This window comes from Seriola dumerili, unplaced genomic scaffold (genome assembly GCF_002260705.1).
Source record: "Seriola dumerili isolate Sdu_G_001 unplaced genomic scaffold, Sdu_1.0 BDQW01000047.1, whole genome shotgun sequence".
NCBI classification, from domain to species: domain Eukaryota; kingdom Metazoa; phylum Chordata; class Actinopteri; order Carangiformes; family Carangidae; genus Seriola; species Seriola dumerili.
This window is the reverse complement of record NW_019174302.1, coordinates 453,192-479,438: the sequence shown is the minus strand read 5'-3', so window position 1 is coordinate 479,438 and position 26,247 is coordinate 453,192. Positions and strand designations below refer to the sequence as shown.

The 26,247-nt window shown below is 43.1% G+C and overlaps 2 protein-coding genes across 5 annotated transcripts in view; both read right to left on the bottom strand.

Moving 5' to 3' along the window:
- Nucleotides 1–1,485: 1,485 nt before the first annotated feature.
- On the bottom strand, nucleotides 1,486–15,205 carry LOC111217870 (RILP-like protein 1). Of its 4 annotated transcripts, XM_022739882.1 has the most exons (9): nucleotides 14,684–15,205; nucleotides 11,475–11,622; nucleotides 10,269–10,387; nucleotides 8,991–9,242; nucleotides 5,930–5,980; nucleotides 5,688–5,845; nucleotides 4,868–4,972; nucleotides 3,486–3,573; nucleotides 1,802–1,890 (listed from the first exon to the last, which is right to left on the bottom strand). In XM_022739882.1, exons 1-9 carry the CDS (start codon nucleotides 14,969–14,971, stop codon nucleotides 1,885–1,887), a joined length of 1,215 nt encoding a protein of 404 aa, XP_022595603.1. In that variant the 5' UTR covers nucleotides 14,972–15,205; the 3' UTR covers nucleotides 1,802–1,884. The 4 variants fall into 4 exon arrangements, with proteins under 4 accessions (XP_022595601.1, XP_022595605.1, XP_022595603.1 ...); XM_022739880.1 differs by lacking the exon at nucleotides 3,486–3,573 and having other exon boundaries at nucleotides 1,486–1,890; XM_022739883.1 differs by lacking the exon at nucleotides 1,802–1,890 and having other exon boundaries at nucleotides 3,480–3,573.
- A 1,889-nt stretch (nucleotides 15,206–17,094) lies between these two features.
- The window catches only part of LOC111217847 (huntingtin-interacting protein 1-related protein-like), a 12,153-nt gene continuing 3,000 nt past the window's right edge, over nucleotides 17,095–26,247 (bottom strand). The window contains exons 10-33 of the mRNA XM_022739844.1: nucleotides 25,764–25,839; nucleotides 25,510–25,647; nucleotides 25,306–25,428; nucleotides 24,478–24,661; nucleotides 24,300–24,388; nucleotides 24,044–24,160; nucleotides 23,841–23,942; nucleotides 23,137–23,331; nucleotides 22,913–23,023; nucleotides 22,622–22,816; nucleotides 22,330–22,477; nucleotides 21,719–21,805; nucleotides 21,500–21,607; nucleotides 21,243–21,379; nucleotides 20,496–20,606; nucleotides 20,325–20,383; nucleotides 20,201–20,231; nucleotides 20,037–20,099; nucleotides 19,346–19,446; nucleotides 19,134–19,239; nucleotides 18,430–18,553; nucleotides 18,195–18,256; nucleotides 17,510–18,094; nucleotides 17,095–17,420 (exon numbers count right to left, since the gene is read on the bottom strand). Of these exons, the coding sequence (XP_022595565.1) occupies nucleotides 17,385–17,420; nucleotides 17,510–18,094; nucleotides 18,195–18,256; nucleotides 18,430–18,553; nucleotides 19,134–19,239; nucleotides 19,346–19,446; nucleotides 20,037–20,099; nucleotides 20,201–20,231; nucleotides 20,325–20,383; nucleotides 20,496–20,606; nucleotides 21,243–21,379; nucleotides 21,500–21,607; nucleotides 21,719–21,805; nucleotides 22,330–22,477; nucleotides 22,622–22,816; nucleotides 22,913–23,023; nucleotides 23,137–23,331; nucleotides 23,841–23,942; nucleotides 24,044–24,160; nucleotides 24,300–24,388; nucleotides 24,478–24,661; nucleotides 25,306–25,428; nucleotides 25,510–25,647; nucleotides 25,764–25,839 (3,088 nt within the window). The 3' untranslated portion in view covers nucleotides 17,095–17,384. The remainder of the gene's footprint in view (nucleotides 17,421–17,509; nucleotides 18,095–18,194; nucleotides 18,257–18,429; nucleotides 18,554–19,133; nucleotides 19,240–19,345; nucleotides 19,447–20,036; nucleotides 20,100–20,200; nucleotides 20,232–20,324; nucleotides 20,384–20,495; nucleotides 20,607–21,242; nucleotides 21,380–21,499; nucleotides 21,608–21,718; nucleotides 21,806–22,329; nucleotides 22,478–22,621; nucleotides 22,817–22,912; nucleotides 23,024–23,136; nucleotides 23,332–23,840; nucleotides 23,943–24,043; nucleotides 24,161–24,299; nucleotides 24,389–24,477; nucleotides 24,662–25,305; nucleotides 25,429–25,509; nucleotides 25,648–25,763; nucleotides 25,840–26,247) is intronic.

The window sequence follows — 26,247 nt, the reverse complement described above, 5'->3', positions numbered from 1 at the left end:
ATTTTGTTTTAAGCTGAAACGCGATGAGGAATCTGCACTGATTCCTGCAGCTCTTATATGAAATGTGAGGAAGCTGGTGATCTTTTATTTCTTTTCGATATACTGCATCTGTTTATTTGCTTAATCAACAAAGAGGAAGGTAATTTATTCCAACCTGCTTCGGTTCAGCTGGTGATACTGTAATTGCTGTTATCACGGTGGATATTATTATTATTGCATCTATTGGTCTTACATGTGGTGGACATTTGTGTTCAGTCTGTAATCAGTGAGAGTTAAAGAGATGCATCAACTTTACAATTACAGAAGCCCATTTCTGCCAGAAAAAGAAATAACAAATAGAAAAACATAAAAAAATAACAATTAAGTCAAAAGCACTGACCCACAAGTCAAAATGAAGTGATGTTAAGTATCTTAAAATTTTGACTTAGTAAGTAAAAGTTAGAAGATTTTAAAAAAAAATCCCCAAATAAAAACCAATCAAACAATGCTAAATGTAAGTTTTTGCTAGTGCTACATCAGCCAACGTTAGCGTTAACAGCTGTTTACTCAGTAGTATAGAGCTAATACAAACAAACTTCATCCCTTTACTCACAAACAGCTGTCTCCAGTGGTGGGAAGCGACGGCAAATTTTACTCTTCTTCTATTTCTATCACTTCTGTTCTACTACTGAAGTTAGCATGCTAACTAGCTAGCCCTAGCACGTCCCATCACGTACTACTACTGTGTGAGTCACTGAAGCTCTCAACAAGCGACCATTAGAGTAACTTACATCTGTTATTATGTAGAGATGCAAGTTTAGAGAAACTTACATTTTGCACCTTTAAATTAAAATACCTAAACTATTTTTATTTTCTTGGCAGAAATGAGCTTCAGTTCTTACTGTATGTTGCATGGCGTACAGTATATTATAAATAAAAGCATCTCTTAGTGTTTTTTTTTAATCCTTTTCTGTACACAGCTTTTAAATTGTGATTCTATGCAACATTTTTATAAACAGGCCCCGGATGTTTTTAGTTTGTTTGAATGCTGGTGACGGACCTACGAGCTGCCCACACGGACAGGGAGAGAAATATCAAATAAAATCACTGGGACACAAAAGTGTTGCTCTCATTTTGAGAATAAAATCTCCAGATAATAAAGTGGAAAAACTAATAGTGATTGTGTGTTTGCTTTACTTATCTCTGCAGGGGGATCCTCATCCTTCAGCAAACCCTTTAAAACTCAACTCTATTTTCTATTTGAGCGATAAAACTCAACATCTGGAGTTGTGTCATTTTTTAAACACACACTTTTGTGTCCCAAACTTTCATCTACGTGGACATTTTCACCCACTGTTTACTCTGGACTTGTAGCAACCACATCATTAACCACTTGAAATGCAACAACTTTCCACTTTTCCATCCCACAACTTGAATTTACCATCCTCCTCCTCCTCGTCCTCCACCTCCTCCTCCTCCTCCACCTCCACCTCTCTGAGTCGTCTGAACCCTTCAGGCATCTTTAAAGTCGAACAGTCTGTATGTGCCATTGCTCACTGATATATTCAACAATTCTCATGTGTTTAAATAAAACCTGTAGAGGGGTTTCTCTATCCATTCACTCTTCTCTCCGTCCTCTCACCTCAAAGCACATGATGCTTCAGCTGCAGTGTGAGTCACTAGTGGTGCTTTGCTGTGCAGTCGCTGGTTCACAAGCTGGCCTCGAGTGATGAACATGGAGTGTTAAGTAAGAGTTTTGGAGTCCCCGTGTGCAGCCACTACATGTGCTGTAACGCCTCCTGGGCCTGTTCTGTGTACACGTCGTCTTTCCCCGCCCACGAGCCGAAGCCGCCGTCAAACTGCGCACTCCGCTGCGAAGTCCGCTGTTTGTCACGTGAGAAGAAACTAAACCTGAGACGAGAGACAGTTGAGAGGAGACAGAGGTGACGTGTCACATGACAGTGGGTTACAGTAACCTGTGTTTGCAGTGAATATCAGTTACGTGTAAAGCAGCGTTAAGAGTTATGGCAAACTACCATTTACAACAAAAAGTAAATCCTGTTTGGTCAGTTATGCATTCGTTGTGTTTTTAAATTAAGTCTCAGCTTTAATTACATCAACATAGAAAACTACGGATGTCAGGACCCACAGGTCAGTGTCTAATAAATACACATTTTTAAAGAGGCCTTTTTACCAGCACAGGTCACACCTGTGCAACAATCATGCTGTGTAGTCAGCATCTGTCAGACACACCTGTCAGGTGTCACCAACACGGATTTAAACACATTTATCAACCAGATCCGAGAGAAAGAAGCTCTTTAGATCTCTTACATCTTTAATTTCAACTCATGAAAAACTGGAGCAAAAACAAAAGTGTTGGATTTATATTTTTGTTCAGTTTATATTTTTGTTGGCTCAAATTCAATTGTACTTTGCATTAACATTATTTCTCCACAAAACATCATTAATGTGCCAGAAAAAAAAACATCTGTTTCTGTCATTAAAGTGTCTCATTTGTACGACGGAGTATTAGGGCGGAAAAAAACTAATCTGAAATTTCGAGAATAAAGTCATAAAAATAAAAATGTAAAATTTCGAGATAAAAAACCCCCCGTTATTTTTAGGAATATTATAAGTAACCAATCAAACGGGAGAAAGGACAGTCAGTGGCAGCTGCTGTTTGTCTAACAATAGAAGAGACTCAGTTTCTTCACAATCTTTTCAATGTCCTGATTAAAAACAACTCTGAACTTCACAGGATGTTTTAAAGCTTCTGATATTTCCCCTCTAAAACAACACAGAACCTAAAATTACCACTTTATTCTCATAACAATATGACTTCTTTTGCAAAATTACATCTTTATTCTCAACATTTCAGATTTTTGTTTTTCCTCATTGTAGCTCTAATACTCCGTCGTACATTTGGCACTGAGGACTGAAACACAAATATAAAGCTGTAGGCGAAGATGTTCTCCTTTGTTTGTTTGTTTGTTTACAGTAATTATAATAACGTCTCAAAATGAATTGTTTATTTGCTTCACAGAGAACCATAGTGTTAGAAAAGGTTAAGTCTTGTAATCGTTCATCACAGAGAAATGCAACAGGTTTTAATTTAATTTGAAGAGATCTGGATTTTAACTGAGACACTGGAGAGTAAAACACGATGAGCTGAGTTGTTGCAGAAGAGCTTTAAAAAAAAAAAAAAAAAAAAAAAAGTGCTGTAGCTTGTGATTATGATCATGATTGTGAGTCTGGAGCGCAGGTGCAGAGGTGAACAGGTAGTTACTGTGGTCAGTGACGGGAAAAAAGACGAGACGAGACGACAACAACAAACTGCACGCTTATTCTGACTGGCTGATTTTCACGATCCACAGTCATCCCGGTGGACGACGGTAATAAAGACAGCCCCACAATCAGCCAATCAGAATACTACACAGGCTCAGCACATGCAAAAAGGGGGTGGAGGCTGTTAGCAGAGGAGGTGACAACCAAATATAGAGTCATACAAGCGATATGAGACGTCTGATTGGCTGTAAAGTGGGGTCATCTGGGATCAAACCAGCCGCCACCATCGGCATAATGGCTGTGAAGATCCTGTTACACAGAGGTAAAGACACACACAGGAAGAGATACACAGAGAGGAGGGAGGGGTGGGGGGGGTGGGGCGAACAGGGGGAGACAGGGACCACATCAACCTTTGACCTCTGTTTGACCTCATGTAAAGTTCCCAACCAGAATCAAACCAAAAGAAGAAGAAGAAGAAGAAGAAGAAGAAGAAGAAGGAATCATGCCTGAGTTCATTTTAGTGGAGATAGAAAAATAAAACGAGTGCAGACACATGAAAACTGTTGACCTGACCCATGAGTGCACGCACGCACGCACACACACACACGCACACACACACACGCACACACGCACACGCACACACACACACACACACACACACACACACACAGAGGGTGGTGAGTGTGTCTGATAGGAAGGAAAAAGCAAAGCAAGGCGTCCTGCACCTGCTTCTCATGCACAGCGGTGGAAATGAACTCCTAGTTTTTACAGTTTTTATGCTTCACGCTTCGTTTCACAGAGAAATATTCTACTTTCTACTCCACGTTATTTATATAACAGCTGTAGTTACTTTTTATTTTTTAGATTAATTAAGTTTTTCTTTGGGTAAATTACATTTTATTAGTGAAAAAATGAGCCTTTCTTCATATGTTAATGCTCCGTTACATTATATTTCATGAACTTAAACAAACTCAACAGTAACGGCTTGAGAACAAGTCAGTACTTGTATAATAATATTCTGCTGTTTGGTTGTGACCAGCCTGTGTCGCAGGAAACACCGCACACACACGACAGTTTAAATGTTTCTACACATGTGCAAAAAACCAAAAACAAATGTGATAATTTGATAAAATACATTATTAAAGATTAAATCAGTGGTTCTTTGAGCAGAAAGCAGAATCTCGGGGCCCAGATTTTTCTTGTGAAACAGTGAAATTGTATATTTACACACTGATGCATCAGTTTTATCAATCTAACATTTACATTAAATGATAATAAGCTTCAAGTTCACGTCGCTGAAAGTTGTTTTTAGCGGAAACAGCTGAATCTGGTGCTAATGTGTGATGAGGTTTTGTTCAGCTGCTAGCTCAATATGAAGTAGCAGCTGATGTCACCAGCCTGATGTGGAGCCAGATGTTTGGTGAAGATTTCATTTGCAAATTTGAGCGTGCAGAGAACAAATCACCAACTCAGCACATGCAAAGCAGCTTTTTGACTTTACCTCAATTCTGACAGATCGCAACCTTCCTGAGGAGTGTGTGTGTATGTGTGTGTGTGTGTGTGTGTGTGCGTGTGTGTTTGCAGACAAGTGAGCACGACATACAGGCGTTTGATTCCTGACTCTGGTTGGGCAGTAGATCGGGAGCGAGTCCTCAGCTCAGGCGAGGGAGACGGAGACGGAGTGACCATCTCGTCATCCGTCTCATCACTGCAACGACAGAGCAGCACAACCAACATCCACATGTTACAGCTGCTTTTGGTTTATTGTCAACACGGCGACACATTTAGAAAATACAACACAGCTTTAAAGAGACAGAGCGATAAGGTTGTGGACTGGTATTTATCAAACCTCTAAGATTTACACTCAGGAGTAAAAACCTTGAGTTCACTGTTCATTACACTGTACATTAATGAGGAATAAAATGCATTAAACATATTACACACACACACACACACACACACACACACACACACACACACACACAGCGTTTTGATGAATAACACTGAAAGTAAACATAATGTGTTTGTGTACAAGAAAACTCCACAGGGAAGCTTTTAATTTGAAATTCACGGGGCATATTCAGTCAAATAAAGGTTTGTGATGTCTCTATATTATAATTTGAAATCCTTATTGTCAACAGTAACAATTAACAGCGATCAAGGGATTATTGGTGATTAATAAACTGAAATGAAAGCTTTAAAACAAAAGATCACTCCAGAACCCTCAGAGGGTTTGTGTTCACCTGTTCTTGTTCTGCACATTCAGGATCTACTCTTCCACCTCCGGAGCTCTCTTCAGTTTAACAGAAACTTTAAGTTGTTCTCTTAAGACTAAAATTTCACTTTTAGGGAAAACTAAAAAATCTTAATTCCATCATGTCTGACAGAGGAATTAGGAAACATCACATAGATCTCATCAGTACCTTTTGTAGTAGGCCAGCTCCTCCTGCAGCAGGAACACTTTGGCCTTCAGCTCGTTCCTCTCGTGGAGGACGTCCCTCAGCTCCTGCAGCGTGAACCGCGGCCGGTTGGGGTCCTTCGGGTCCAGGGCTCCCCCCGTCTCCTCCTCGCACAACGCCTCCTGCAGAGACGGAGAGACGCGTCACACGGAGGGAACGAAAACCAAGGAAGGGAAGGAAGGAGGGCGGGAAGGAAGTGAGGATACCTTGGTAAAATATTGGAACACAGCAGGCATGTCCTCATCGTACATCGCCTCCTGGTGGCAAACGTTGAAGTCAGACATCGAGCCTTGTTCCAATACACCTGTTTAGTTTAGTTCGCCCCTCCCTCCAGCTCTTTCAGCCACAACCCACTGTTTGTTTCTGTTTCTTTTAAACTCAGCACACCGAGACGTTCACCGTCTGTTACACACCTGAAACACCTCAGCATCACATGCAGCTGATTGAAGCCACTCATGCACTGAGCAAAGAAAACACCACAACTCTTATTAATACGTTTTCTATGTTTTCAAAGTCCAACTGAAATCACGTTTAGTCCTCCCTCCTTCAAATATAAAGTCGGTGTCTGCGCAGAATGTGTCTGTATCAAGGTTATAACAGCTTTACAGTTTTAATTATTATTTCATTTTGACTTTTTCTTTTCAATTTCAAGTTTAGTTTTAATTTTTAAAGCAGGTTTGTTCGTTTAGTTTCCTTTTTTATTTTTTGTGTAAAAAATGCTCCGTTTTAGTTCAGTTCTTATTAGTTTCAGGGGTGAGATTCAAAAAGAAAAAGATGAATCAACTCTAAATATCTCATGAACAAAGTGGACTCGTCGTCGGTGCTGCAGCTCTGTGGCTCATCATTGCAGTCGCTGCAGACATTAATACAGTGAATGTTAAAAGGCTTGAAGTGAACATGTTGTGGTCGTGAAGAGAGACAGTAAGATACTATAGAGATAAACAGGTATCCACCCAAAACACCAGACAAAAACTAAATAATAACTTAATAAATAATAATAATGAATTTAGTTTATTTTTCTAAAAACACAGTAGTTTCAATTTGTTATCATTTTTTTTTATAAAGCCTTGTGTTTATTTTTATTTCAGTTAATGAAAATATTATTTTCAGATCTAGTTTTTGTTACTTCGTTAGTTTTAGTTAATGATAAAAACCACAGTCTGTATGAGGTTGATTAAACGTATTATTATTATAAGAGGAGCAACAGTAACACGGCACTAACTTATATATGTTGCATTTCTCCTTCACAGTAAAAGCCTCCTGCTGGTTTTACTGTGAAGCAGGAAATGTTGGGTTTGCCTCAGTAGATTTCAGTAAACAGGAAAATAAACTCAACTAAACTCCAAACTACAGAGATTCAGGTAGAAACTACAAAAGAACTGAGAGTGTAAGAAACAGACTTTTCTCTCTGGTGGTCCTACGAAGCGGCTCGGCTCGGCTCGGCTCGGCTCGGCTCGGCTCGGATCAGCTGTCCCCTGCTGTGAGGCTGAAGTGGAAATGCGTATCATCTCCTGCAGAAGCCTAAAAGTAAACTAACCTGTCCTGAAGCCAACACACCCAGGTGAGATTTGCAGGCGAGTTAACATGTTTGTTTAATGTTCTGCAGCTAATTCGCTAACTGACATTAGCAGTGTGTGTTTGTGACTGAGGTCAAGAGGAGTCATGTGTGTTGTTGTTGTTGTGAGTCTGTTGCTCTGGTGTTGTGTAGCAGCAGCTGTCTGTCTGTCTGTCTGTCTGTCTGTCTGTCTCCCTGCCTCTGATGTAACACTGACCTCGCTGCTTTTTGAAGACATGGTTTAAATTAAAACATCTGCATTGGTTGCATGGAAACGAGTTCTCTAATATTCTGCTGGATTAATGCAAAGATACTAAAAATATATAATAATAAATAAATAAATGTCTCCCTTTTGTTTTCTGATTGTTTTTCTGCAGGAGAAAGGATTCACAGAGCAGATGTTTGAGCTGCAGCAGACAAGAGAAGAAATGTAATTTCAGTTGGACTTTAAGCTACCTCTACAACTGTCAGTGTTTCAGGGTCAAGGCGCATGACGGGAAAACTTCCAGAGCTGTTAGAGGCGGAGCGCATCTATATTTAGAGGGGTCGTCAGCGGCGTCGTCCAGAGTCTCACCCACTTGGCCGAGGAGCGAAAAAATCCCAGTGACACTCTGTTAGTTCACAAACAGCCGTGAAGAGCTGCCTCAGCACGGCTCATGAGTCAGACACGTGTTAGTCCACCAGCTTTATTTTTATGTGTGTTTCTATCTATAAGCTTCTTCCTCTTCTGGGGGGGGGTTGGGGGGGGGGGGTGCGGGTTTGGAGTTAGAGTCACAATCAACCACTGCTGGTTTTTGCTAACTAGCACTTCTGCATTACCCAAAGCAACACTGCCTCGTCATCCTCATCCCCATCGCCGGGCGCCCCCGGGCTGAGGGAGCCGGGCAGGGGCAGGGGCCGCGGCGGGGCGGGGTCAAACCCGCCCCCAGACATCAGCTCAGAGAGGCCGGGTCTGTCTGACCAGCCCTCAGCCCCTGCCACCGCCGCCGCCACTGCAGCAGCTTTACGACGCTGGTGGAGCAAAAGACAGTTTATTATCTGATCACTGAGCCTTTCAGTGAGAGAGAGAGAGAGAGAGAGAGAGTGTGTGTGTTTGTGTGTGTGTGTGTGTGTGTGTGTGTGTGTTCTGGTGATTTATGGACCTCGATCATTATGGATTTAAATGGGAGAATTATAGGTTTGAGCTTCTTGGCCTGTGACACTGCTTCGATGATTATAACTGAAGAATTCAACATTTAACTTTCTTGCTCAGAGTGAAATGAGACGAACTTTTCCTCTTAAGAACATTTAACAGTGTTTTGATAAGATCCAACAGGCCTTTTCCTCAGGAGACAGTCTGACATGCGGGAACAACACAGGAGGAAAACATAAGACGAACGATTCAGCGGCTCCAGTTTCTGGTATTGTGTGTGTGTGTGTGTGTGTGTGTGTGTGTTGGCTCACTGTCACTCTGTCATGGGACACTTCACTGTAACACCTGTGCTCTTTGTGCTAAGACAAGATCAAACCTCTGGCCTATGAAGAAAGAAATAACAACAGAGGACAAAGGTCCTGGGCCAGATTTCAACCCACAATGCACTGCAATTACATAAACGCTAACAGCATTAAAGCCATGATTTTGACACCATGACAGAATCTGATATTAAGTTCAGGCTGTAAAACTAACTTCAGTTTAACATTCAGAGTTTGAATGCGTCTGCGTGCTGCGTTACCTCTGCAGGTGAGGGGGGCTGAGGCGGGGTCTCCTCGGGACCGCGGCTCTGGGCGGGCAGCTCTCCCTGAAGCCGCTCCCTCAGGCGTGTGACTTCCTGCCGAAGGGCGCCGACTTCCTGTCCCCGCGCCTGAGCGCCGGCCTCCAGCTCCACCTTCTGCTCGATCAGCGCTTTGCCCTGAGCCTCCACCACCGAGATTTTGTGACGCAGGTCGTGGTTGATCTTCATGAGGCGAGACTGTTGCTGCTGGAGCTGCAGGAACACACAGAAGAAAAACAAAAATCAATGAGCAAACTACACAACTATAGTATCTAACACACTGTATGATTCCACCAATTACATGAAGCCGGGAGAAGAAAGCTAACATGGTAATATCAGAGGAAACTTCATATATAGGAAACCCAGTGAGGAAGACTCTCTGGTCGTGTCTACATCTTCAACCTTTTTGAGAAGGAGTGGGCCGTTTGGTTTTGGAGTTGATGTGATTTCTCCTTCTCTGTAACTCCAGAGCTCTCTGTGAGCTCTCTGTGAGCTCTGGAGTTCACGGCCACTGTGCAACAGTGACGTAAAAATGGCGACAGGTGTGGACGAGTTTGACGCAGCTGGACGGTTTAAGTTTCCAGGCAGTTTACAGATCTGCATTTTGATCAGTGTGAAAGCGAACATGATGAATGACAATTATCTGACTAAGGAAAACCACAAGAATAACACGTCCCACTTCACTGAAGTGTCTGTGTAAACAACGACAGCTCAGCATCACAGAGCTTCACGTCATTTTGTTTAAACCAAAATTATAAACAGCCGAGCGGGAAAAACACGCTCAGACTTACGTAACTTGGGAGTTGAAGAAACGATGAACGGAGCTACAGAAACAATCCATTCAGCTCTTTTTCATGTTTCAGAAACTTATATCTGCTGTGGCTACAAGGTTAGCTCCAGGGCTAACCGCCTTCGTTACAGCCATCGTTAACATCATTAATATGAACCTTCAATATGTCTGCAGTCTGTCTGTACTTATAAAATGTAATGCTTGTTTTCTGTAAACACATTCCTGTCAGATATTCTGGTTTTTGTCTTAATCTGATGCTAAAAATAGAAACTTGTGTGTTGTTCAGTTGAAACCGCCCACACCGCTTCTGCTCTCCTCCGACTAACCACGGGAGTCTGAACTCATCCGGACTCATCTGTTGCTTTACATGGTAAAATATCGGGAGTTGAACCAGCGTGGTGGTGCAGCTCTAAGGAGAAACCAGGAGCCCCTTCCTCCCGTCCTCTTACTGCTTCTATGTCCTCGTTCTTCAGCGTGAGCTCGCGGTCCTTGGCTCGGATCTCGTCTCTCTGCTTGTCCACCACTTCTTTCAGCTTCTTCATCACCTGCTTCTCTCTCTCCGTCATACCTGGACACCACAGACAGAGAGAGGAGGAGGAGGAGGAGGAGGAGGGTTAATCAGAAATAATACTTTGTCTTTATTGTCAGTGGAAGTCAGTGGACAGAGGGAAGTCTGACTGATGTGTGTGTGAGTGCAGCAGGTGTGTTTGAACACTGAGGCCGGTCTGTCAGAGTGACTGTGGCCTCTGTGTGAAACCACGACAAGACTGGCTCGCCGTCAGACACAGAGAAGGCTTCCTTTGTGTGTGTGTGTGTGTGTGTGTGTGTGTGTGTGTGTGTGTGTGTGTGTTTGTATCAGAGACAGATGGGAGTGTGAGACATAGCCGGTGTCAGCTGTCGGGGTTTCCATCGAAAAGTGACACAAATTTGAACCGAATTCCCCCGAAAATAAAATAAAAATGTTAGTTTCCATCCACTTCCTGTCATGTGACTGTCAGCAGCTGACTGATGCAGATAAACAGCAGGTGGCGCCAATTCTCCAGTCAGTGCCATTAAACCGTTGCAGAAGAAGAGGACGAGACGAGACGACGTAAATAAACGTTTTATCTCGTCAGTTTAAGGTTAATTTTTTGACAGATGTCTGATGAGGATGTTTGGTGTCTGAGTCGTCTGTTTGTTTTGAAGTGTCTTTGGTTTTTTGTTGGTGGTATTTATGTTTCGCCCACATCATCATTTATTCACCAAGTCTGTTTCCATCGCACTCTGTTTTTATTGATGCACAAACTTTTCCACCTCAGCAAAGTGTAAAAACTAGTTTATGATGTTTTTCTTTTTTAATTCTCAAAGTTTCTTTGAATTTTTCTTTCTTTCTTTTCTTTAGTTTTTTTATAAATTGAAAGTTTTCTCTTCGTGGGTTGCTGAACTTTTCTTTTACTGTTGTTATTTTGAGAAACGCTTCATTCATTTTCCCGCCGAGAGTTACATTATAATATATATATTTATAAATGTTATAATACAGCTGTTAAGTCCCTCATATTTCCTGTCTACTCACCCAAGATTACATCACATGTTCTGGTTTTTTACTGTCTAAGGTGCGTGAACTTTCAGCGGGTGTGTGTGTGTTTGTGTGTGTGTGTGTGTTTGCTCGTCCTCACCCTCGTGCCTCTGCAGGTCCTCCTCACTCAGCGGGTCTTTGATGGACATGTTAGTGAGGAGAGTTTTGTTCTCCTCCTGCAGCTGGGCGATCTGGGAGAGCAGATCCTGAGCTTCTCCTCTCCACACGTCCTCCACCAGCTCCAGCTCCTGCACACACACACACACACACACACACACACACACACACACACACACACACACACACACACACACACACACAGTTATATTAAACATTATTAAACATCATTGACCACATGTTACATACGCATCAAGACGACCACATCTTCTTTTAAGCCTACATTTCTTTACACTTTGACAAACTGGCGCCATTAAAAAAAGAAGAAAACTTCTGGAGCTATAACGACCGTCTTTTTTTCTATGATTCATAAGAGGATTTTTTGGACGTTTATTTTCTATGGAGATCCCAGATAATGTTGTCCTCAGGAAGTGGAGGTCACACTTAATCTAAAAATATGTGTATCGTGTGTGTGTGTGTGTGTGTGTGTGTGTGTGTGTGTGTGTGTGTGTTAAGATGTGACTCAGAGGAAGTAACCATCCAGGAAGGACGATCCAACAGTTTGAAAACCTCTCTGCTAGAAGGGGCTAAACAACCCAAGTCTCTTCCAGGTGTTTGGCAGGTTTGAGTGTGGGGGCCGTAAAGACTTATGATCCACATCAGACCCTTCAGTGATACTTCGATCTGACCCAGAAATCCTCATGGGATTTTAACCCCTGTGTATTTTTGCAGCAGCTGTGTCTGGAATCTCCGCCACCTACAGAAACATCCACTTTATCACAGTCATGAGACGCAGTTAATCAGTGAACCGCCGCTCCGTCACCGTCACGAGAAACTGACATATCAACTTTTTTATAGCAGCGAGCAGACCGAGTGTCGGGCGGATTTAAAACCACCATGAGATTCACACAGCGTAAAGTGCCGAGCTGAAGTTCAATTTTGAGCCACTTAACTTGAGAATTTCCATTTTATGCTACTTTACACTCCCACTCCACCAACATTTGAGAGGGGAATACTGCACTGTTTACTCCACCACATTCACCTGACAGCTGCAGTTAATAGTTACTTTTCAGATCTTAAAAGTTTCCTGAAGTTTTTACATAAAAAATGTATTCATGTAATAATATACAATTAACTGAATTGTTACAGATGAAATAAGTGGTTTTCAACTTCTCTGGATTGGAACCTCTGACAAAAAAAGCAGTGTGCTGTGTCAGAAAATTAATTTTGATGATCAATTAATTGTTTATTCGTTGTTATTTTAAGCTAAAATACCAAATATTGACATTCAATAAGCAAATATTAATATGGTAATACTTAAGACAATATGAAGATGTCACCAGGTTTTTAGGAAACTGCGATGGCCATTTTCCAATCTAACTGTGATAATGTAGCTCTGTGACATTTTGGTACTTCATTATTTTTTCTTCCTGTATTTCTTGTCTTACTCTTATGGCAACAGTAGCGTTACCACGGATACCAGCTAGTTTTTGAAGGAGGTTTCCTGCATTACAGATTGTGCACTCCTGAATTCTTGTCGTGGTTTGATGACTAATTGGGAACAATCACACATTTGACCAAAATAACTTCAGCGTGAAAAGGAACAAGATTAGCTGAGCAAACAGGAAGTGTCCCACTGGGCGAGTTAAGTACTGTACTCTCTAATTCTGTACTTAAGTACAAATTTGAGGTATTTGTACTGAGTATTTTAATTTTATGACATTTCTACTACACTGAATTTATCTGACAACTGTTTTTACTTTACAAGTTGAGATTATACACAAAAACAGTGTAGAACTTTAACAGTAGAAGTGGTACTTTTACTTGTACTGGAGTATTATACAGGGGTGTTGTATGATGTGCTGACGTCAATGTCTCGTCAGTCTCTGAGGTTTGTTACCGGTAGTTTATTGCTGCTCTGTCTGAACACAGTTAATATTGCTGTTTTCTTCATCACAGTGTGTAACTACCTGCTGTACAGTTAAACTTACACTAGTTCTGCTCACGGCACCCAGAGCTTTCTGCTCCTTTTAGCGACTTTCACTAATTCAGCCGTTGTTAACGTGCTATTCAGGCGTGCTAGCTACTTTAGCTTAGCAGTTAGCACTAGCTTCTCTCGCTCTCTCTCTTTAGCTCGGTGTTTCTTGGACCAACAAGTGAACTTGTTCAGAGTGTGCTGTTGGTTTAACTTCAGTGTAGAGGATTGTGACGTTTATTAAAACTTCAGTGACGTCTGCTGTCTTACAGTTTACCTGTAGCTCTGCTCGTTAATTGCAGCGGCGCTAATCTGTGTTATTTTGAGTACAAAGCAGTCTTCAGCGTGATAGGCTATTACTCGTGACGTCAAACCAATCAGATCGTGCTGTGGGCGGGACATTACTGACAGCGCTAACTACAGACCAGTGACAGGCGGCTGCATTAAAGCCAAAGCAGCACAATTTCTTTATTTTATCGGTTGTCAGTTAAAGAAAATAACGATTTCGATAATCAGAAAATGAGAAATATATCTACTTTAGTTATAGGAAAGATCTAATATGACTTCACTCCAAAACATAGTGGGAACGAGTTCACTCAGATATTAGTAGGGACGATTCTGTCCTCCCAAAATACTGGTAGGGACATGACCCTACTGTCCATGCGCTAACCTACGCCCTTGGTACTGGCACTGTTACTTGTAATGGAGTATTATACAGTGCGGTACTGGTACCTACTTATACTAGAGTATTATACAGAGTGGTACTGGTACTGTTACTTGTAATGGAGTATTATACAGTGCGATATTGGTACTTTTACTTGTACTAGAGTATCATACAGAGTGGTACTGGTACTGTTACTTGTAATGGAGTATTATACTGTGCGGTATCTGTACTTTTACTTCTAGGAGAATAGTATACAGTGTGGCACTGGTACTTTTACTTGTACTAGAGTAGTATACAGTGTGGTACTGGTACTTTTACTTGTAATGGAGTATTATATATTATGGTACTGGTACTTCTACTTCAGTCACAATCTGAAGACCTCTTCCTCCTCTGGTTAAATCACAGTCTGAGAGGAAACTCTGTGGCCCTGGTTTGTTTGTTTGTTTGTTTGTTTACTAAAAGGAAACAACTTGTCAGCAGCTGATTAAAGATAAAACTACAGCTGTGATAAACACAGAGTCTGCTCAGCAGCATCACTGTGAAGTGTCCTCACCTTCTTGTGCTTCTTCTCCTTCTCCAGCCGGTCAAGTCTCTCCAGCCGCAGCTTGTCCAGCTCCAGCCGCAGCTCCTCGGTCTCGGGAGTGATGCTGCTCCGGCTCACCATCACCTCCAGGATCTCCAGCACCCGCACCACTTTGGGCATGAGCCTGGACAGAGCCTCGCAGCCGTATTGATCTATAATCCGCTCGAACTCCTGGCCCACCACGGCGGCGATGTCGTACACGTCCATCACCGTGAGGTCAGCCACATTTTTCTCCAGGGCCGACCCGGAGTCCTCCATGTCGGGATATTTCGGCCCTCCCCGGTTTCCGATTATGTTTCCTTCGCCACCGCAAACTTCCTCCCTCTGGAAGAACAGCCCTGCGAAGTTACACCGCTCCTCTTCGCCTCCACTGCCCGGACACAAACACACAACCACGGCAGCTCCGACACTCTCTCTACCGCCGGCCTGTCACTGCCGCCGGGCTCCGGGCTGTAGTTTGATTTATTTGGGATAAATATCAGCTGCGTCCCATCGCTGTCCTCCCTGCTGCTCCAGCTACTCCACAGTAAAACATCACACTTCCGGCTACACCTTTCACAATAAAACCAGCGACAAGAAAATGTGTCGCAACAATTTATCGGTGATTAAACATTTCGAGATTTTAAGCAGCAGGTTGAAGGTACGATGCTGGATTACAAGTAGGTAACCGCCCAGGGGCCCTCAAAGACCACATTTACTCCATATCATTTCTGTCTAATTAATCTGATTAATCACACATTTGTTAGAAATTTGCACCATTGTTAAAACCATTAATCTGTAGGTGCAGCCCAGACTACTTGGAAGGAGATTAAAGAGGCAACAACAAGGGGATTTCCAGCTCAAGCTGTGACTTGAGATACATTTTTGCTGAATAACTTAATTAATTTGGTAAATCCATGGATCAGTGTGTGAGTTTTGAGAAGGAGTATGATGTTTTCAAATCCGGAAGATGCAGTATGGTTTGAATGATAATGATTTTTTTAGATTTCTTCAATTAGCTGAGGGAAATGAACAGAATTATTCAGATAATAATCTGCCATAAATCTTCATAGAGGCGTATGTTTTGAAATTAAACCATAAAACCATCTCACAAACTTTGTCTACGACAATGAAAATGTAACTCATTGTATGTGAAACAAAAATGGGAAAAAGAGGGAAATCTAATGAGGAATGGGAAAATTTATGTAAACAACAATGGAAAACATCACGAGATTCGTAGGAAAAAAGATCATCAGGTTCTTCATTAAGACTCATTATGCAAAACAGTCCAGTTTTCCAATATTAAGCCCATTCTGGCAGAAAGTTCATAAAGTTTTGTGAAAAGTTTTCATTTAAATTTGAGACCCTGCGTTATCCTCAGTGCTGCTGGAAGAAAAGCTGTTACCAGAAAGTGGCTCAACCCAGAAAAACCTCAGAGAGATGACTGGACTGTAAAGGTTTTAAAGATATAGGAACATTAAATCTTTTACATTACACATCAACATCCATCAAGTGTTTGATGCAAATTTCTTTGTCTCTTTGGTTTTTTTTTTATCTTCCTTACTTTAGTGAATTTTATATTTCATAACATTTAAATTAAATGTAATCCTCATTAGGCTGAAATGTGAGATCTCTTAACATTAGTATGCTTTACCATTCAACTTGGAGGGGGGGGTCTATGCTTTTATTTTGAAGGAAATGCTATCCAATTCCGGTATCTTTCAACCTCCCTTTTCCTAACTTGACGCACCTCTTCCTCTTCGTTCCCAATGGGACTCTACAGTGGCCACTTCCATGGTGGTGAGATTGCAGTTTGTATTGCGCATGACAGAAATAACCGACAGATGAGGTCGCTGTGAGAATTTATTACAGCATGAAGAGACCTCCACTTGTTTCCGACTGACACACTTCAGCTGGAGCTGCGGGTCTGTAACACAACACCTGTCCTCCGCCGCTGTAACAGCTGACATGGAGCATGGGGCAGGAATATCAAACAGTATATCACAGCTGTAAATCAGATTTAATGATTTACAAAATTATGTTTAAATGAGTCATCCCCAGATTTGCTCAGTTGTCACTTAAAGTTACGCAGCATTAATTAAAAATAAATAAATATAATCAATAAACACTTTCTATTTCATATGCATGGGAATTTTAAAGACATTTATGTGTTTATGTTCTATATATATTTTGTAGTGTGTTATATTATATTGTAAATAATTCATTGATAGTTTATACATGGTTACTGTTGGTAACTTTAGTAAAAAGATGGTACGATTGCACAGAAATAATTCACTAACTTCATTAACAAACCCTTAAGATGTCCTTATATGTGCTTGAATGAGGGGTTAATGACAGAAGTAAATTTATATCTGAAATATAATTTATTTTCCAGCAAATTAAAAAAGAGAGGAAGTTGAAAAACGACAAAAAGGTTTAGCCATTTGAGATTTTGAGATTTTATCAAGGAGGCGTCTGATTGGTCCAAACACACATCTATAGAGTCATGAAGAAGTAGAAGGTCAGTTAGAAAATAAAATAAAATATTGTGGTATAAATTGCACATTTTCAGTATATGTCATACGGCCTTTAAACTGCTGTAACGTTTTACACAGAGATAAAATGGTTAAAATCAATATATTAAAAAGGACATTTACTCTTGAATCTTCACGTTTTCTTTTTCAGTCACACTTCAGGACTCCCCTGTTCCAGCCTCACCTCGTTTGAACTGTAATTAGAAAACAAATAGACTCATGTTTACGTCATCTACTCAGATTACTCACATGAGAGATGAATATAAAAACTTCCAGCACTTACCGCGTTCTTCAGCAGGTTTCCGGATTTGGTAAAGATGTTTGATTTCCTGGAGGCCGGCTTGGTGGCCTCGGTGTTCTGAGGGGTCGTCCGGGGCTGGGAGGGGCCGGAGGGCGTGTGTGACGACGGCTGAGGCGCCGAATAAGTCTGAGGTTTTACGTAGCTTTGTGTTGGGTTTGGTGTGTAGGGCTGAGATGGGATGTAGGGCTGGGAGGGGGTGTAGGTTTGAGAGGGGGTGTAGGTTTGAGAGGGGGTGTAGGTTTGAGAGGGGGTGTATGTTTGAGAGGGGGTGTAGGTTTGAGAGGGGGTGTAGGTATTAGTTGATGTGTAGGACTGAGGCAGCGAGACGGGTTGTGTTTGAGCCGGAGCGAACGGATTGGTCGACGCAAAGCTCTGAGTGTTCAGGTAAGGCTGAGGCAGCGGCTCGGAGGAGTCGAGCAGGGTGGGCGGCGGCGGCGGAGGGAAGCTGTCAGACGCCTCCTCTGCGTCGTCGCTCTCAGAGATGCCGATCTCGTAGTGCCTCTTCCTCAGCTCCCCCAGACGGACGCGCTCCTGCTCCAGCTCACTCTCCAGCTGCAGCACCTTCACCTGCGGGATTCAGAGAGCAGAGCGTCCTCCATCAGCCGCAGACGATCAAACCAACTGCACTAAGAGGAGACGGTGAATGTGCGGACATCATGAGCCTCACCTGAGCTTCCATTTCCTCTTTTTTCAGCTTGATCAGAGACATGCCTGAGAAGTCCATCACACCTGTGAAGACATCAGAGTTAAAGCTGCTAGAATCAATATTTGTAGGTCCAGAGTGACCAAGTGACTTTTAATATTCATGTTCTCCAGAGGATCAATCCCTGACTTTTCTTTGAGCCAAACCATTTAATTGAAATGGATTTGATGATCTTTGGTTCAGACGTTCATCGTCTCACCGTGGTCAGAGATCTGCTTCTGCCCGTGTTTGGTGGAGGTGACGACCACGGCAGCCATGTCGTTTACATGTCGCGATGCGTGCTGCAGCGTGTTCAGCTTCCTGTTGTTGCGGTCGGCCTTCACCTGAAAGGACAAGAAATCGCATCAGCAACTGTAGAGTTCTCCCAGAAAAACAACAAGTCTTTCCAGAAACGGTCCCTTTACGCTCGATAGTCCACACAGGAACATTTTTCTTTATTGCACCTATTTCTGAAAGAGGAAATAGTCCCATTGAAAACTGTAGACAGGTGAAGCGAGCAGGTGGAGGTGGAGCTCGTTTTATCTGCAGTTAGCAAGTTCAGTCTAGTTGTTCCCAATATGAGAGTCGTCCCCTCCAAAGAGGGGATTGTGCGATGATTCATGGGAAAGAAGAAAATCTGCTTCTCTCTGATCTTTGCTCAAACAGTTACTGACATGAAAACATCTCAGAAGTTTGGAGGAGACATTTTCTCTTTGGTGGAACTGATAACACCTCATACACACCTGAAATGTGACATGGGTTCACAAATCAGAATCTGAGAAGTAAGAAACTATTGTCTCAAATAAATGTATTGATCTCCCTCCAAAGCTGAGCAGAAGTGTAGAGGAGCATAAAATGGAAATATGCAAGTTAAGACGTTGCAGCATCCATCACCTGTGTGTGCGTTGTGAGGTGAGTTTGTACCTTTGAGGCAGCGACCAGCTGGGCGGTGCTCGCGGCGATCTCGTGTGAGCAGGCGATGAGCTCCTCGTACGTACCGTTGTCACCCACGACCCGGTCAGCTGAGTCTCTGACAGCAAACACATAAACGCACAAATACAATTTCATGATATAGTCTGACATTCAGTACGAGTGTAATAACGTACGTGTTTGCACCGATGGTTGTTGGCACTTACAGCAGCTGTGTGGCGCCCCAGCCCACGGCCTTCGAGGCAGAGATGAGTCCTTCAGTCCAGCGGGAGTTTTTGGCATAAAATTCTGTGACAGACGCGGCTCCCTGCAGAGACAACCATCACAAAAACATGACTGTATCACACACAAAACTTCATTTAGACACGTTTAATCACCATATAGAATGAAATTTAATACTTTTTCATGGTCACACAGTTATTTATTATGTACATGAATTTATTGACATTTATTTTACATTTTAATTTATTATATATCATTATCATTATCATTATCATTATAACAATAATTGTGAGTAATATAATTAATTAATTAATGTGATCTGGGCGCTAATAAGCAAACAGTTGAACTTAAACGCATCAGAATTAAAGATCTATGCCTTTATTTGATCAGTGCACCAGAATATTTCATGGATTTTTCTTTAACCATTTCATTTAAAATTAACTCTTAAATCATCATTATTTATGACTTTTTCCAGATTTTCTTGCAGAATAACATCATTGACTACAATGAATAATCCAAGGTAAGATTTAGGTTAAATCCTTGTTTCTGATTGGTTGTTCCTGCTCTGAGCATGTACATGTGAATAGATGTGACTTCTTTTTGTATTTTCAAAGAACTGAAACTGGCTCTTAAATATTAATTCTGCAAAGGAGAAGATCTGTGGCTGTAACTCACCCTGCCTCCTTCCACGATGTCTTTCTGTAAGTCCGTGGCAGCCGTCACCAGCATGTGGACAGCCTGCAGAGCAGAGGGCGGAGCCGGAGGAAGGGAAATTGAATTGAAGTGAAAGTGAATCGTGAGTTCATAGAAAATGATTTGAAACTGGACGGAGTTTTTACCTTCATCAGGTCTGAACATGATCCCAGGATGCTGTGATGAAACAGAGGGGAAAAAGAAATCTCAATTCGATTTTCAAATAAAAAAGAGAAGGAGAGGAAGTTTAAAAAACAGTTTGTCTCTTACCTCTGGTTGACCTCCAGCTTCACGCCGCTCCCGTCTCTCTTTGCCTGATTCATGATCTCCTGTGAAACACAAACTGAAGCATCAGCAGGTGCAGGTGTGTCCCGAGTTTGTCATGCTTCCATCTTGTGTCATGATATGTGTGTGTGTGTGTGTGTGTGTGTGTGTCCCTACGTCCATTCGCAGCACAGCCTCCTCGATGGCGGTGGATGTGGCGATCATCTCTTTATCCACCATGCTGCCCAGCTCCTCTTTCAGCACATCCTGACCTTTTGGACGCAAATCCTTAACAGGACACACACAGTTACAGAGTTTTACACTGGAGACGTGTCTGATACGTGATGTGATGATACTGAGATGTGACATGATAGAAATGATGTGTGTTTTATGTTTACGCTGGGGTTTGGAGATTTACTCAAAGGCCAACAACATAAACTGAGATCACAACTTTTCCACCACAGTCAGAAAAGTTTTGGCTTTTTCACGTGTTTTTCTTTTTTGTCGTCTTCCTGGTTTGACGTGCTCTCAGTTACTTCCTGTTTACTGACTGTCAGTCGGAGCTTTTGACCATTAAACTCCAAATACTCTAAAAACCAAATATTCAGGGACTTTAAAATTGGCTGTGATGTTTTTATTTATTTATTTATTATTTATTGATTTATTTTCCTGGGCTGTTGTGAACCTCTGTAGCAGATTTTAGGTGTCCTGGACTTGACCCCTGCAGTGTCACGCTGAGAGGTCAAAACTCTCTTGCTATTAGCCATGCTAGCAGCGTAGCTCTGAAGGTGACAGTCTCTCTGCTCTTCAGTCAGACTCAAATATCTCAGCAACACGTGACATGACATTTTGATGTTGTACAGACATTCGTGTTCCCCTGAGGATGGATTATAAGGGCTTTGGTGATCCTCTGTTGTGCCCCACCTGTCCCAAAGCGAGGATGCGTTGAACAGTGTAGCGTATGGCGGAGGGGTCGGCTCTCTGTAAAGTGGCCTGAAGCTTCAGATCCTTCAGGAACTGGAGGCAGTTGTTCGCACAGTCCCGGCAGCTGTCAGTTAAACCTGCACGAGACAAAGAAACAGGAAGCAGAGTGTTCAGCGCTCAGTGTGTATCACTAGCAGTGACAGTGAGAGTGTGTGTGTGTGTGTGTGTGTGTGTGTGTGTGTGTGTGCGTCTCTTACGGTCGGCCTGGTCTGTGGGAGCAGAGTGTGACGTCGCTGCTCCGTTGACGATAGTGTCGGCAGCGAGGTGGGAAAACTGAGTGACGGATCTCAACAGACCGCTGGCGTCTGAGAGGAAGAGAGGAGCGTCAGATACACTGAGCACCTGAGGGAAACACACAACGTCTCCAAACCAGAACACACACACACACACACACACACAGCCCCCTCACTACCCACCGGTCCTGTTTCCCAGGTAGACCACGTGACTCTGCTGCATTTTGTCGATGGAGGCCAGAGTGATTTCAGCTCGGTTCACCAGATAATCTGAAACACAGACATGATGCGGACGAACAACAGCAACAATGATGATGAAGACCAAGCAGGACTGAGTACAGGGGAGTTAATGGTCACATTATCTAGCATTAGCACAGTATGAATAATTAATAAAGAGCCTATAACACTGTATAATATAGTTATACGCAGATATAAAGACATTTTAACTGTTTATTACTGTCTTCATTAACAACTATAACTCCTCCTGTGGACACACATTAACAGATAATGTAGTAAAACAGTTATAATCATATAAACATACACACACAACTATATTATACTGTTATAAACCATCTGTTAAATGTTTATATGCTGCTTTTAAATGGCCAATTGTGCAAATTATTGATTGATTGAATTGAATCATTGATGATATCCTCCTCGGCTCCTGCCCAGATGTTTGACGGTTGGTCTCTTTGACTCTGGGATTGGTTATTGTTGCCTTTATATTTGCGATTGTTGTAATTTGTGATGAAACGATGAAAATATTTGTTTTTCAGAGTGGAAAGGATTTCTACCAGGTGAGCTGATGCAGCGGACGTGTATGGGGTCGTCCAGTTTGGCCACAGCGTCCAGTATGATGCCCTCGGCCTCCACCACAGCGCACTGCAGCAGACAGAACTGCTCCTCCTGCAGCTTCTGGGACAGCTCTCCTTCACGACAGGCCTGGTGTCACACACACACACACACACACACACACACACACACACACACACACACACACACACACACACACGAACTCATGAGTAACTAACTAACTGCTAAGAAATTCAAACAGCTTCTCTACACAGTGTGAAACACAGACTCCACCTGCTGCTGTAACTGGGCGTGCAAGCTTCCCAGCTCCATGCTGCTCCGCTGCCTCTCCTGCTCCAGGGAGCTCTGCTGGAGCTGAGCTTGTTGTCTGAGGGAGTTCAGCTCCGCCTCCTGGTCCCTCATCGAGCGGAGCAGCACCTCCCTCTCCGCCTGCAGCCCCGAGAGCGTGCTGCTCAGCTGGGTACCACTCTGAGGAACGAAACGTGCACAGGTGGCGTTACCGCTGATGCTTCATCTCACGTAAAAGAGGACGTGATGTAAGATGTGAGGCAAGTTTTCTGCTACCATTTCTTTGCTCTGCAGGGCGCTGTTTGCACGAGCCAGCTCTGCTCGTGTTGAGTCCAGCTCTCGTCTCAGTCTGTCAATCTCTAACTTCTGCTCTGCGTTGATGGCAAGCTGCAAAACACAGACACGAACAGGCATTAAAAACAGATATATGAAACACTTTGTACAGCACTTTTCAAGCAAAGAGCAGAGCTACATACGCTCAGTCGTCCGTCCGTCCTCACCTGTTGCTGCAGCTGAGCCCTCAGCGCCTCCAGCTCCCTGTTGTACCTGTCTCTCTCCAGGTCCAGGGAGCTGTGCTGCTGCTGCGCCTGTTGTCTCAGCGAGGACAGCTCTGCGTCTCTGTCCCTGGCCGAACGCAGCAGCACGTCCCGCTCCGCCTGCAGAGCTGCCAGGCTGCTGCTCGCCTGAGATCCCTCCTGCGGACAAACGACACAGGAAGGTGGATGTAATTAAACATCAGGCCTCTGGATGAGAGGATCCGATAAACTGAGCAACAAGCAAACAGAAAAAACAAGAGGGAATATTTTGAGCTGAATATCCTGGAGGATAAGACGCTCTTCACATCACACCATGATGGTTTCAAATGGACTAATGAGGCTGATAAAAACAGGATGAATAGGACATGAAATCTAAATTATATTCACTTTCATTTCATTATTTGATCTTCATGAAACATTCCCCTGAGTGTTGGGTCAAAATTTGAATGAACCAGTGTCATATAATTAAATAAAAGGCTTACATACAAACATTTCTGAAACATACTCAGGGCCCGGAGCGTTTAGTGACTTGAAGACAAGAAGTAAAACTTTGAATTGAACTCTGTATCCGACTGGAAGCCTGTAAAACCTGAGAGCTGGAGGAACCAGTCAGAACCCGAGCAGCAGCTTCTGAATATGAGCTGTAGCTGTTTAGCTCAGTCTCTCACCATCTCCTTGTTTTCCAGCGCGCCGCGGAGGAGAGCCAGCTCCGCTCTCTGCTCCAGCAGCTCTTTGCTGAGGCGGTCGACCTCCTGCTGCTGCTGACTCACCTGATTGGAGAGAGAGAGAGAGAGAGAGAGAGAGGGGAGTCACTGATTCAGTGTCTCGTGACGACATCAGGTAAGTTGTCTGAGCTGCACTGAGCTCTCACCGCGTTTCTTCTCTCCTGTCGTAGATGTTCCAGCTCACTCTCCAGCTGTCTCCTGGCTCTCAGCAAATCGTCTTGGTCTTGTTTGGAAGAGGACAGCAGCCTCACCGTGTCTGCGTTCTGCTCACACACAGCACACCACACACCACACACATACACACACAGCACACACAACACACACACACACACACACGACAACAGGGGTTGCACAACTCCGGACTGAACCTGTCGCTCGTATTGATCATCTCGTTCAGTTTACCTTCTTCATTAGGTCAGCGTGACTGGTCACCAGCTCCGCGTGTCTCTCCTTGAGCTGACTGAAACGAAGCTCTGCAGCCTGAGCTCGACCTGTGCGGACGTGACAGGATGAAGAGGCAGATGAGGATGAAGAAGTTCAAGCTGCATGCACGCGGCTCATTCACCAACTCTACACTCACCATCTGCCTCCTTGAACCCGATCTGGGCCCCGACGTTGGCGACGTTAGCGCTCCGTAAAGCGTCCACCTCCATCCGCAGGTGCTCGTTCTCCACCATCGCCATCTGTTTGTGGGTGCGCTGCTCCTCGACCTCGGACTCCAGGCGGTTCACCTGAGCCTTTAACTCCGTCACACACCTCTGAGCCTGAGGACAGGAGGGGCAATCTTAGAGATGAGGGGAATGAGGACAATGGGGTTGTTCTTTTTTTTTCCATGTTTATATTCTGTAATTGATTTTTCTTGCTGTTCTTATTATCACTATAATTATCATCCTTTAGTAATTGTCCTTTGTTCTGTGATGTTTCTTCTTCATTGCCTGATTGTGGACGGATCTGGAGGACTCCAGATGTGTTCACATTCTTGACGTAATATACTTTGCATATGATTCATCCCTCCAGTTATATGTCATTTTTATTTTACATTTTAGGCCGACACATGTTTTTATCAACCATGTTTATTCCAGTTACTATTCATTCTATTTATTGACTATTGTACTTTATTTTGATGGTCTGGTGTTTTTAAATTAAACGTTATTTTGTTTCTATGTGTGTAAATGCACAGAAACGACCATTAAAGGAAATCTGAAATCTTATATTTATACAATAAATAATTGATAGGAAAAAGATAAACTCAGACACTTTCTTCAGATATCATTATCTCTGACGTCCATGTGACGTCTGCTTGGATCATAGAAATAAGATGAAATAAGCTGCGGAACTCGATCGGTTTGATTTTGTCTGAAGAAACCGTCTCGGACCATCCGCTCCAACAACATGCCGCACAGTTCACCTCGGTCTTGATGAGCTGCAGCTCTGGTTTCAGCACCTCCAGCTCCCTCCTCATGCTCTCGCTCTCCGTCTCTCTGTGCTCCAGCGGAGCGTCAGGAGCTCCCATCTGGCTGAGCAGATAGTACTGAACAACAAAAAACACAATGTCGGCCACAGATACCAGACATTTACAATCATTCATCTTTTGACTTGCATGTAAACACACCTGTGGCATCTGCGCTGCTTCCCTGAACTCCGGCTGTGGCTCCGCCTCCTCCTCCTCGTGACGCTCCTCGTTCGGCATCACCACCACCGGCTTCTTATACTCCGCCAAGGCGGCGGCTCGGAGGAAGTTCGGAGGAGCCTGCAAGGTGATAACAACCAGAACACACACATGCATGACTGAGATCAACAACAACAACAACAACAACAACAACAACTGATTTATGAACATGTGGAAACTCCCGCCCTGTTGCTTACATCTGGGAGATCTGGGATCTGGATGATGCTTTTAAAGAACTCCATCTCTCTGGCTCTGTCGAAGAAGTGAGTGAGGCTGCAGACGAGAACACAGAGCTCATTAGAGACAGACAAGAGCGTTGATGTCTAATTATACTAATAATACTCTGTGATTGTGTGGAGTTAATCACACAGTCGGGAGGTGGCTCTGCTGTATGTCTCCAGTGTTGTTTAGATAGAAGACAGAGATGTGAGAGCTGGTTTTCTTCCTCTGAGTGAGACACATTTTCTTCTGCACTGTCCAAACTATAACTGTGATGTAAGAGAGTTCATTTCCCTGAAATGTTTCAACGAAACCCTGAAACATTCTGATGTGCAGACGATCAAAAACCGTTTCATTTTGATGCGTTTGAGTTTTCTAATTTGTCTCAGACTCCTGGGAAAGAAGGAGAGAAGGAGGATTTAATGAGTATTTATTCTGATTTCTTCAGTTCTATATAATTTA